Source organism: Dreissena polymorpha, chromosome 7, assembly GCF_020536995.1.
Source record: "Dreissena polymorpha isolate Duluth1 chromosome 7, UMN_Dpol_1.0, whole genome shotgun sequence".
Classification (NCBI taxonomy): Eukaryota; Metazoa; Mollusca; class Bivalvia; order Myida; family Dreissenidae; genus Dreissena; species Dreissena polymorpha.
The window spans coordinates 9,769,496-9,782,565 of NC_068361.1; the positions used below are offsets into that span (position 1 = coordinate 9,769,496).

A 13,070-nucleotide genomic window follows, 5' to 3' on the forward strand; every position below is an offset into this window, starting at 1 on the left:
TTTGGGTATCATACATGTGCTACCTTTTGTAATGTACAGCAATTTTCGTCACTCGTAAATGATGGCTTAATTATGATTCATTTTCCATTTTCCATAAAGCGCATCTAGTACCAGCATTGTTTATTATAGGTAAAAGGATTAAAAGTAATACTAAATCTCTGAACAGTTACATGTTATATGTATGTAGAACCAACAATGTTCGTTAGTAGTAGGTGAGAAGTTATACAATTTCTCTCATAAGTTGCCCTGTTAAAGAGCATGTAAAACCATACTTGCATCTCACTAGTAAGTGATGTACACGTTATTATAAATCTTAAACCAGCTTCTTTATAGTGTAAACAAACGGTCTAAATACCCAATATGAATATTGTACAATATATGCTCAACATGAACTACGTTCGTTTCGTCATGTTGTTTCTTGCGGCGCAGCTCTGTTAGCAAACGAAGTGACCTATATTTGAACAGCATCTTAAATTAACGTTTTGTTTAAGGGACTCTGTGTGAGTTTCTTGGAAGCCCTCGGCCTGTGCCTAATTGCCTTTCACATCCCTGGAATCAAAGGCATGGACCAGCCTTGTACGGTGATTCTGTTGATGAACGGTGTCCATCTCTGTCAAGCGGTCTATAACCTATGGGAGGCCGTCAAAAAAGGGAAGAACACTACAATTCTGCGAAATACATTTGGCCTCACATTCATCAGCGCTTTTGTTGTCATTTGCTTCTGGCTTCTACAAAAGGTGTGAATTTGTATGTTCCTTTGGGGTTTTCCATAGTTAGTCTTATATATAACGTATGTAAAATGATGCCTTAAGACAATGATACCCATCTGAATTTGCAAACTTATCACACTGCTCAAAAATTTAAACTTTTATTTTTTATGGGAATTATTCACTGAATAATTGTATAATAAAACATAGTATGTAGATACTATCACGGTAAGTTGAAAAAATAGCTTTAGATGATCACTGAGCTCAAAGCTGAATAATGCCGTTTTCTTGTCATAAGTTTATACATAAATGGACACGCACTGAATAGACCGTTTGTTTTACATTCGTAGATTTTGTGTTGGGTTTACGGGGCGTCTGTCGTTAAACAAAAAGTATGTCGCTTTTTATTGGCTTCCATTGGAGCAGCTGTTAACGTTGTTAAGGTCAATACATATATGATACTAAATCTCCTTATGTATATCACCATTGAAATATTGTCGTTTTATTCCTTCTAAAAATCTTAAAAAAACAATGAATTTGTCAGTGATATTCTACGTGTGGAAGCATTTCGGGTTCTATGCTGTATGTCAAATTATAACGGATGAATCGGCTAGCAAACATAGTGTATACAATATTTTAATTATAAATTTAATATAACTTCGAAATAATAAGAAACAAAATACAAAATGCAAGAGTAAAAATAAACGTGATACACCTCGAAGCCCGTTTCCGAGGTTTAAATTCAAATTTAAGCGTCAATCAGTTGATATTTTTAGCTTGGAAGCATATCGGCTAACTTGCAGTATGCCCATGAATGCATTTACATTAAGCGCTTGTCATTGCATGCTAAGCATCATGATTTAGTTAAGCTACCAACCAAACATACTATTTGGTCTTAATATTACCTCTGCTGTTGACGCTATTTATGATCTACCCCTAACATGTTGTCGTGTTTTTTTTCTAACACCTTAGAGTGAAAAGATGAAGGATACTTGGTCGGTTCCAGTTGCAATTGTGAGTCTTTCGCTCGCATGGACTCCGGCTGTACAAGAACAACTCAATAAGTCGCCTGAGAGTAAATCCGATAAACAGGTATTGTAGTACTTGACCCTGAACGTTTAATTTCCGTTGACGGGTTAATAAGTTTCATTACAGACAATTTGAACTAGGTGTTCATATAATTTAACCATTATAAATGCTTTTGAGGTCACGAGACCACTGTTTCTTTATATATTTACATAAATTAAAATAAATTATTAAATTTATTGCATATTTAACAATCACAGCAAGAATTTTACTAAACCTCGCCTTAAAGAAGATCATATGGAGATGGACACTTTTGAGAGTTATTATGAATAATCAGAGCGCAAACATTAACATAATTTTATAAAGATTAGTGACTATATCAATAAGCATACATTCTACTATATTGTATACTTGTTAGTAGCAAGCATTCTGCTCTGCTGTTACACAGAAAGTATTATCAGCAGAATTTAAGTGCGTTATAATGTATTATAAAATAGCTATTTGAAAGGACGCTCCATCCGTTCAGGCGTGTATAATATTTACTAAAGGGGTTATTTTTATTTGAATTATGCATGCTACTGTTTTTGTTTCGAATAATTTGGTTCATTTATTTATATGGCTTTGTTTTGTTAGAACACTTAATTATGTCTACCCGTTCCTTAAAATGTAACAATTTTAAATGGCTTTAGGAAATCCGCAAAAAAGAACACATTTCGAAAACTCGCAAGCTGTTCAGGTTTTATTTGATTGCTGCTCATCAGTATATAATGAGTGGAATTAAAATATATAAAACTTTGATACTAAAGATACTTAAATTACTCAACTAAGGATTATGCATATTGAGTGTTGTGTGTGATTGTTGTAATTGGTATGACAACACACACATGTAACTGCAACTTGGACCAGGTTAATTGCTTTCGGGCATATTGGTCGGTTATTTCACATACTAAGTAAAAACAGTCGTTTTATGGCTTTGTCATTGAATGTATTACTCTGTCTTTATCTCTTGTCAATATGCTTCATATGTTGCAATTTAACCTGAATTTGCAGCCTGAAGTCAACCACGCCTTTATTGAATGTCTATGCGTAGTTAACAATAATCTTGTCATTAAAATATAAACTCTTTAAAAATACATTTATTTCGAAAGAAAACAGGCATATAATACTTTCTTTTGAACTTTTACGTTGCATAAATTCCGGCTGTACAGAGTAAAGAATTGGAGATGGATGTGACAACGGCACCAAATAACACATCATCCCAAACCAGTACCAAATCGACCCCTTCTCCATCCATGAATGAGGTATTGTAGCACATGTCTATTGTCGGCTTAATACGCTTCACGTTAGACGAGTATACAAATGTGGAAAGCTTAATCATATTGATTAAACTTGTTTTGATGCTTTTGAGTTTACGAGACATATACTGTTTGCTATGTTTAAAAAAATAATAAATTCACAGACATATTTATACGTAAAACGCCTACCTAAATATCATAGTAAGAGTTAAATTGGTTTTACAATATCTAACCGTAAATGGATCGTTTGGCGATGGATGGGTTGGAGGGTTTAAAAATATAATCATGATACTTATAAAGTAGAATATCAAGATCAGTGATTATTTCAATATTAATGTTTTTTTTTATACATTTGTTGCTGTTTTATGGTAGTGTACTGTCTGATGTGCATCAGTACCATTAGGTTGCAAAGAAAGTTTTGTCAGCAGCATTATAGTGTGTAATTATGTATTCAAAACTTTTTTTGAACGGACACAATCAGCTCGGAAACTTTGACATTGGTATGTGATTAAACAGCGCTATTATTATTTGTAATACATCTTATAATGTCGTCTTTCAAATTATAAGATGAAATGGATTATTTGGCTCAGATTGGTTAATATACTTCAGTATGTATATCCTTTGCTTAAGATAATAGAAAGTAAAAATTGCGCTACAAAACCAACAAAAACTAAAGCGACAAACTTGCAAGCTGTTAAGGTTGGATGCTGTCTATTGCTCATCAGTACCTCATGGTTGGAATTGAATCCTTTGAAACTTGAAAGTTTAGAAAGTATTGCTTTTCTTGCTGGTTTGACATGTTCTAAAGTGACTTAACTACGAGGTATTAATATGACTTGCTAAGTGTGCTATTGCTGTTTGTTTTGATTATTTCTTATATGTGTACTTCCGACCACTTGAACCCTATCAGCCTTGGGGCACATATATGTATGTGGTTTCTCTGACATAATATGAAAATATTCTTTGCATGCTTAATAATCTGCTTTTATCGCTATTATCTATGGTTCACGTGATGCAAGTTAACTTGACTTGGTAGTCCTGACGTTAATTGCGCTTTTGTTGAATGCCTGTGTGCAGTAAACACTATAAAGGACAAATAGTTTTGACATGTTTAAACATGTCTCTAATTATCCCCACGACAGTTAGATTGTAATTTAATTATAAACACTTTAAAAATTCATTTTTGACAAAACAATCAGGATTGTAAAACGTACTTATTCCTGACCATTGAGATTGCATGGACACTGGCTGAAAAGACGAATGGACGTGAGTCGCCAGAGCAACCAAAAATTGATGTTCAAATCAAATCCAGTCCCAACACGACTCCGACCAAGTCAACAAACCAGGTATTGTATTACTTCTCTCAGCTGAAGATGTGTTGTAAGCTCAGGGATTAATACGCTTCACTTCCGACGATTTTGAAAAAAATGTCAAGGTTCATCATATATATAAACTACTTTTATGGTAAACTAGATCATTCAGCATGGAAAGGTATAGGTTTGTATTTGATAATAAAAAGTAGCGTTATTGAAATTTCAGAAACATATTGATTATAATATTATATTAAAAAAAATGTTGTGTTTATTTTCGTAGGTATGTCTACTCTTACTTATCGATAATACAATTTAAAATGGCTTTTTGAAACCAGTAAACACAACTTAGCAGCCTTATATAAATCAAAGAAATTTCAGGTTGTATGTTGTCTACTGCTCATCAATATCTCATAGATAAAATTGGATAATTTGAAACTTTCAATTTTGGAAATTATGTTTTATTTCTTTCTGATTTTGAAATGTTGTAAAGTGACGTAACTATGAGGAACATGTATTCATATTGATTGTTAAGTATGCTGTTTATGTTTGTTATGATATTTGTTTACATGTTTACATCAGACCACTTGAACCCTATTGTCTTTTGAGTATATACATGCATGTGGTTTCTATCACATAATAAGTAAACATTACTTTCATGCTTAGTACTCTGCTATCGCTAGTATCTATGATTTACGTGATGCAACTTAACTTGACTTAATAGTCCGATGGCAATATTATTGCGCCTTTGTTGAATGCCTGTGTGCAGTGTACAATACAACATACATCTATTTAACTACATATTTAAACATGTGTTTTTATTTATCCCACGATAGCTACAATGTAATTTTAATATAAACACTTAAAAAATCCTTTTACGTCAAAACAAGAAGGATTATAAAACGTACTTATTCCTGACGATTGACCTTGCATAGACACCGGATGTACAGACGAATGAACGTGCGTCGCCAAGGGAACCAAAAACTGAGGCTTAAACCCATTCCAGAAGCAACACGACTCCGACCAATTCAAAAAATCAGGTATTGTATTACTTCTCTCCAAATAATGTGTTGCATTTTGGGGGATTAATAAGTTTCACTTCCGACGATTATGTAGAAGTTGTCAAGGTTTATCATATATTTTAATTATTTTAATTGTAAACTAGATCATTCAGCATGGAAAGGTGAAGGTTTTTATTTGATTATAAAAAGAAGCGTTATTGTAATTTAAAAATATTTATTATAATATTATATTTCAATCAATGTTTTGTTTATTTTCTACCTTACTTATCGATAATACAATTTAATATGGCTTTTTATAACCAGCAAAGACAATATAGCAGCCTTATATACATTGAAGAATTGGCAAACTGTTCAGGTTGTATGTTGCCTATCTCATAGATATTATTGGATAATTTGAAACTTGAAATTTGAGAAATAATTTTTTATTTCTTTCTGGTTTTGAAATGTTGTTTAGTGACGCAACTATAGGGCTTATGTATTCATATTGATTGTTAAGTATGCTGTTAATATTTGGTATGATATTTGTTAATATGTATACATCAGAACACTTGAACCCTATTGGCTTTGGGACAATATGGGGCAATATGTTGTTTCTTTCACACACTATGTTAACATTCCGTTCATGCTTATTTCTCTGCAATTGCTAGTATTTCTGTTCCACGTGATGCCAGTTAATCTGACTTGGTAGTATGATAATTGCGCCTGTGTTAAATACCTATTTCCTGTTAACATGTTACGGACAAATCTGTTATTACGCATTTAAATTTTGATTTGTAATGCGATATTTAGCAGTTCTTTAAATACAAACACTTCGCACACACACATTTATTTAAAAGGATATAAGGCGTACAATATGTATTCCTAAACTTTGACCTTACATGTACTCTTGCTCAACAGAAGTCGCCTGAGCCCACTACGCCAAATAAAACCCCACCCCAACCTAGTTCCGAATCGTATCCTCTAAACTCCGCGAATCCGTATTGTATTAATTTTTTTCCTAAACTGCCTGTTGACGAGTTAGAACACTTTACAACAGACGATTATGAAACAAAGTGGACACGGTTTATCACATTAATTAACCATCGATGATTTGAGGTTACCAAACGTATACTGTTTTTATATGTGTTATAAGTTTATTTACAATCCATAAATAAAACGCATATTTAACAATCATAGAACTATTATTGTGGATTTATGAAACATCACTGTAAAGTAGATCTTCCGTGGTAGATGATTTGAAGGGTGTCAATATATAACCACATCAGACATAAAGAAGACCATCAAGAAAGGTTATATCAATATAACTACAGTATGTTGTTTTCTAGTAGAATACTGTCTGCTGTACATCAATAATATTCGCTTGTAAATGAAGCAGTGTCTGCATCAGTTAAGATTGTAATATTTTATTTTAAAAACTATTTGGAACGGACCCCGAATCCGCGACGAAAGGTTCATGTTTGTATGAGAATTTAACTGGGGAGTTCAGTTTATTTAAAATATGCATTATAATATTTTGTTACCAAGTAAGTTGATGCATTTAAAACATTAAGCCAAGTTTTCTTTATACACTTTCATGTACGTATATCTACTCTATCCAATAGATCATTCAATTTAAACAGAATCTGCGCAATCAGCAAAAAATATAGCAGGTTTTGCAAAAACAAAATGGTGTAAGGTTTTAGGAGGTGTTTTTATTGCTCATCAATATCTTATGGACTTAATTGTACAGTTGAAAACTTGGTTTTCAAACATTCTGAAAAAGTAGGCCATTTAAGTATAAATTCTTTAAATAGATATTTTGTCAACAATTTGGCGTCAGTTATGGGTTCTTTCTGTTAAGTGTTTTGTAATTAAGATACATAACATAAACAATCGTGTAAGCTTGCGATAAACAGGTTGGCTAGCTCCGTTTGAAAAAAAATTGAACTATCCGAAAAAGTTTTGTTTGCTGTAGTGGCCACAGTGCTGTTGTGGGAATACCTCGGAATGGAAAAGGATATACATGTAGTCAGTTAAAGTTTAAGCACTTACTAGTGGTCAGCAAGCTGCGCAGATATAACTAAGCAAGTTTAGTGGTCGATGCGTTATGAGTTTATTAATTTTGATAAGCATAGCGGACATTTATATATAAAAATCTAAATAAAAAGGGAATGACATACGCAACCGGCATACTACTTTGCCAGTAGGTCATTGCTTATTCAAATTATTAATAAAATATAAGACAATAAACTTTTATATAACATACTATGTGTAATAAGGTACAGCCACAGGCAATAGTTTCAAGCTAACACTGCACATTAACAAGGTGATAACCAAGAAATTGTATGTACCGTTTATGGTTCTTGTGTTTTTCATCTCATTTCAATGAAATCTTTTGAAAAATGCAGGCTGATAACTAATTGAATTTTTCTAGTCACGCCCGGTACAAGAATCCCAAAGGCAATACAAAACTGTCTGTCAGACTTCCCTGCATACAACCCTCTTACATTTGTTGTCTGGTGCTGGCATGTAACTTTAACACGGTGTTAAATGAACTCATCAATCAACATTTTCTTGAACCTTTTAAAGTTAGTATATCGCCTTCTCATGCTGCCATACATAGAGTTTTGTGATCGATTTAAAACAAATCTTTTTACCATAGATTAACGGCAGTCAAACCAATGAATCAAGAAACTTAAGCTATAATCTTATAATACAACGGCATAACATTGTGGTATAGAGGAGGTCATGCCATTCTAACTCTTTTGAATTATCGCTTTGTAAATATTATACTGTCACCATACTGCGCTAAACCGGTTTTACCGTATGCCATTTGATTAGATTATGGCCTATTCGTCCGATAAATTGAGTATATTTCGGGTTGCAACAACATGATTGCAAAAAAGAATCAACAACAACAATTCTTTTAGCTGCATGAAGCTTTGTCACTTACAGACCACTATTGCGCGAAAAAAGCCTTTTATATAGCAAAGAAGTGAGACATTTAACACATATAACAATATTAACGAGACCCAACGATAAAATACGTGGTATCAAACTGGATGAACCTACTTGCTAGTAGATGAACCGTTGAATTTATATGACAAGGGATGTTATTTACAACTCACACATGTCTCTTATTAAATGTTTCCTCGTAAGATCCGGTCTGATTATGGTTCGGGACACCCAAGAGAAGAAAACAACGAATTCAAGGCATACAACTCCAAACAGCCGGGTACTAACGATGCAAGCCTAAAAAAGCCGGAACCGTGGAAGACGATCTTCTATATATCGTTTTTTAAGATCATCTTTACTATGGCGCTCTTACTGTTACTGTTCTTCTTCCTGCTCTTTGAGAATCAACCAGCACTATCAGATTTCAACAGCGGTTGGTCGGGATTAGGGAAATATACATGCACATTCACGAGAGATGATATCTACTTCTTCACAGTAAATATTGTTGGCAGCGCAGTCGGTAAGGCAGCATAATATACACGCTTATTTTTCAAAGCTTAACCATTATACAATAAATCATATTCTTTAATACACGCTGTTTTAAGAGCTTTGGTTAGTATCAGGCAATGGTAAAAGTAAGGTGTCCATTAGGTTTATACATATACATATACATAAAAACGCTATAAGGAAACATGACATATTCGCCCTGACAAGAAGAAAAAATGTTATCAAACATTTGTCTATTAGCCATCGTCTTTCATTTTATTAAATGTGTTCATCGCCTACATGCTTATGGTGTATTACAGACATGCAACGTTCAAGTACACCATTTCTTGAGTTCGTTTAAATCGCGTGTATGCCATTTAATCAAACATCAACCATGTTTTGTTCATAAATGAGCCAAATGTGCAACAACATAGCTGTTGTCGTTCCTTAATGTAAGCCTTTGATGTGCGTTTGGTGCATAAGACGCATTCCTGGATGTCGATCATTTCAGGATACCTGGTCGCCTACATGGCCTGCACAGCGTGTATGCAGAGACTGGCCTTCACCGTCCCTGTCGTCCTCGCTACGCCCGTCTCAATACTGCTACTGATGATACCGCTGACATGTGACTTTCTCATTTCAGCCGGTAAGTATAATATATTTAACCCCGATAGTTCTTTCATATCACTTTCTTGTTTAAGGAAAGAAATAGACGACCACATTTATAGCAGTATCGGTGTCATGACTGCTTTTATGTAATTACTATTAATGATATATTTTAAGCCTTTGAGCGAGTTTAACACATTGACATGTAAGAAGATAGTGTTGTATGTTAATGTATGTATTGTTGGACTTGATGAAAAAATGTAAATGAACTGATTATAGCTGCTGCCTGTGGTACGCTATAATACAGCCATGCGTACGCCTTCTCGCTAAATAATTCATAATAACTTGGGATAAGGCCAGATAGCATGTTTGATGTCGCCAGAGATGTTTATATTACGAGGCTTAAAACGCCGGGTTCGCGAGCCTTGGCGAGCGCTTTCGATGTTCGAGCCGAGCAACATAAACTTCGCTGTATTCAACGCTATCCTAGTAAGTATTCTATTTATCCCAATTTTTGAACGCCACATTTAACATAAATAGATGTAATAACCTTAAAAATAATTTTAATTCATTCTTAAAAGCGCTTAAAATCAAACGAATTTAACCATGCGTAGTGATATAGAAGGTATTTGTTCTGTTACGCAAAATAGTCTTTAAAAATTCACACAAAAACTGATAAATGAGAAAAAAACATCACCATATTCCTCGATTAAATTGTACGCATCATGCAAAATTGTAACACATTACGACCGCGAAAAGAAGATTGATTTCATTTTATTTCCAAAAGAAAATGATCTAATTCCAATATGGCGGCGATTGCTCTTGACAAAATGATGTTGATGTCAACATACATGTACAGTTAGATTTACAAACAGAGTCGTTCTAAACATAACTTATAAAAAAAACACAACTATATTCGCTTTATTTGTTTATGGACGCTGCAGTTTTTGATGGCGTCTAGATCTAGCGTTCACATTCTGTAGTTTGTGACCCAAACACAAGATAATCCGTAATAATTATATTAAGCTTTGAAACACTTGTTGCAAACGGGTTATTCTTACTGAATAGACTTTCGTTGATAAAATAACACAAACCAAGTTTATTCATCAAAGAAAATTCCCTAACGTTTACGTACAAAAGCAAAACAATTCAAATTGGCTACTGAATTAAAATACACACCCTTCAGTGTGCTCTACACACAAATTTCACATCCAAATAGGCACGCACATGCGAAAAATCAATAACACGAATAAGCTATATCTACATGTAGATCTAAATCCTGCGTCTCACCGGTTCCATCCGAGGTAAGTAGTCCATAGAATATGCATTTTTTCATAATTACATCCACGATATATTAACACGAAAAAAATGCGCGTCTTCAGTGTTTTATGCCCAGACATCGCATACTTGATTAATGTACACCAAAAGATGACATCACATCTTTTTGAACATTACGCAATAAGTATGTCATTTTATGACACCATCAATCAGCTGATTTATAATACGGATGGCGAAAAATTATGTCACTCGGTTGGTTGATCTAAAGGTTGAAGGTCGTATTTATAATTTGCAAAGCTAAAGTTTTCTCAACTCAAGAGATTTCTTATGAAAAATCATTCAGTGGTAGAATAAAAAGTAGTCCGTGGACGCGTCAGGTATATTCAACAAGGTGGGAGACAGGTTTGTTTATTCGATGGGGTGTTATACTGTCAATGTCGGTATAAAAATGGGATAAAATATAATACCATCGGTAGCCCCTTGACTGCTTGACAAATCCTTATACAAATGACAGAGATGGGATTGCTTGTGCATCAATTTATAAGAACATCGGGAATCGTGTTCCTGCATGTTTATCAATTCTTAATAATATCAACACTCCTACTTGTTTACCCGTTTTTATAGCATCGACTTTCAAGTGCCGTTTTTTTTATCAATGCGTAATTACATCGACAAATGTATCGGCTTATTTATGAAATCAATCCCATTCTGAGAATGATCCATGTAATTCACTGCAGCGGTGCAGCACATACGGACAAAAAGCCCGTATAATTGTTAATGGTTTTGAAGACCCATTTAACTTAAAACCAATAACAGTTTTTGTAGGAGATTCCTTTTTGAATTGTTTTGAGTACCCCAATATCCACCCAGAAGCATTATATAAAACAATGTGGGATCATTATGTCCATCCAACATTCATCATGACCAGTAGAAATAATTCATGTGGTAGTATAATATAACAAACAAGATGCTCAAACATAGTGGAAATCTTACACCGCAAAGCCTATTATCAAGCCATAAACACGCAGCTCTGCCACCCTTTCTTTATAATTCGTGTTATTCAATATACAGCAACACACGCATATCCCTAAGTCCCTAACGGACTTGAATTTGCCAGGTATACTGAAAATCATGATTATGTATTGCGCCTTTAAACATTAACAATTTCTAATGTGCTTTCTTATTCGTTTCAACCACAGTTATCTGGGACAACATTCACAATGGGAATTAAAACAGAAACTTCAACTCTTACTTTATTCAATCAAGCCCAGAACTGAATCAACGAAACACCGCAATTATCCAAACATGTGCCTTAACTGGTTGTTTAAAAATATATGGGTCATTTGATTGGTGCTTTATTGCACTTTTAGCTTATCGACATATTTTGCAACATTGTCAAAGGTGAAATGAATATTATTGTTGACTAAACATATTATTCGCATTGTAATTTGTGGTTAATCTAGTGAATACAATTAATTATCAAGTATTATTTCGTAAAGTTTTCTTTGAGAATGTGAGATCTACTTATTGTTTACAGGATAAACATATACTCAACATAAAATCGTTTTTGATAAAATCTTGGTAAATATCAGATGCGATTCTTCTGAGCTAAAACTTAACGCATTTGATGAAAATATGATGGAAAAACTTGAAAAGTTGCATAAACGTTAAATATTGAAATTTCTTTTTTTTCTAAGAACGAACAGAACTATCGCTTCTGTTGGAGTTCTATGTATCTTATCTAATTGTTATTAAAGCAATTGCTCTCTATTTTTTTTTATTAATCCCACAATTGCGTACTTTTGTAATGCAACGATACATTTATGCCAAAATCTGTATAACATCTCTAAGAGATACAGGGTTCATAGTTGTGTCACTCTTATTAACCAGAAAATCGCGGATTTGATTGCGGAGTTCAAAGAAACACTCTCTGGCTGACTTTAACTGCAGCGATTTGTCTGATTGTTTATGAGCTCGCAACCGTGGGCTGGTACCACTTTAAAACTGAGAATATCGTCATGGAGAAGGAAATACGGGTAACCAGTTTTCATGATTTACTTATATCACTTAACTACTGCGGTCTACACTATTTGCATCATCATAACAATTTCATATTATTGTTTTTCCTTACTGATTACATTTCCTTTTTTAAAATTATCTCCCCTGATCATTTCAAATGAATATCGTTTCATTTACACTCTTACCTATGAAGTAGTACTTGCAGATTATGCTTTTTCGCTGTTTACCTAAGATTTTGACCACTCATAATGCATGTAACTACTATCTGACGTTGTCATTACTATCTCCATTGGAATGTAGTGATCATGACGCTGTCAGCGTTATTCAAGGTGGCCATGTCATGATAACTACCATTTGTAATTATTATGGATTGTGGTGTCATCATTT

General features: G+C 33.8%; 1 protein-coding gene across 3 annotated transcripts in view; it reads left to right on the plus strand.

Annotated features, from left to right (window-relative positions):
* The window catches only part of LOC127839028 (uncharacterized), a 13,503-nt gene extending 4,705 nt beyond the window's left edge, over positions 1-8,798 (plus strand). The window contains exons 3-8 of one of the 3 annotated variants that reach the window (XM_052367162.1): positions 492-737; positions 1,680-1,799; positions 2,942-3,034; positions 4,261-4,374; positions 5,274-5,378; positions 6,258-7,384. In XM_052367162.1, the coding sequence (XP_052223122.1) occupies positions 492-737; positions 1,680-1,799; positions 2,942-3,034; positions 4,261-4,374; positions 5,274-5,333 (633 nt within the window). In that variant the 3' untranslated portion in view covers positions 5,334-5,378; positions 6,258-7,384. Of the gene's footprint in view, positions 1-491; positions 738-1,679; positions 1,800-2,941; positions 3,035-4,260; positions 4,375-5,273; positions 5,379-6,257; positions 7,385-8,498 lie in introns of those variants that run through there. The other 2 variants (XM_052367163.1, XM_052367164.1) reach the window with 2 other exon arrangements.
* Positions 8,799-13,070: the final 4,272 nt, after the last annotated feature.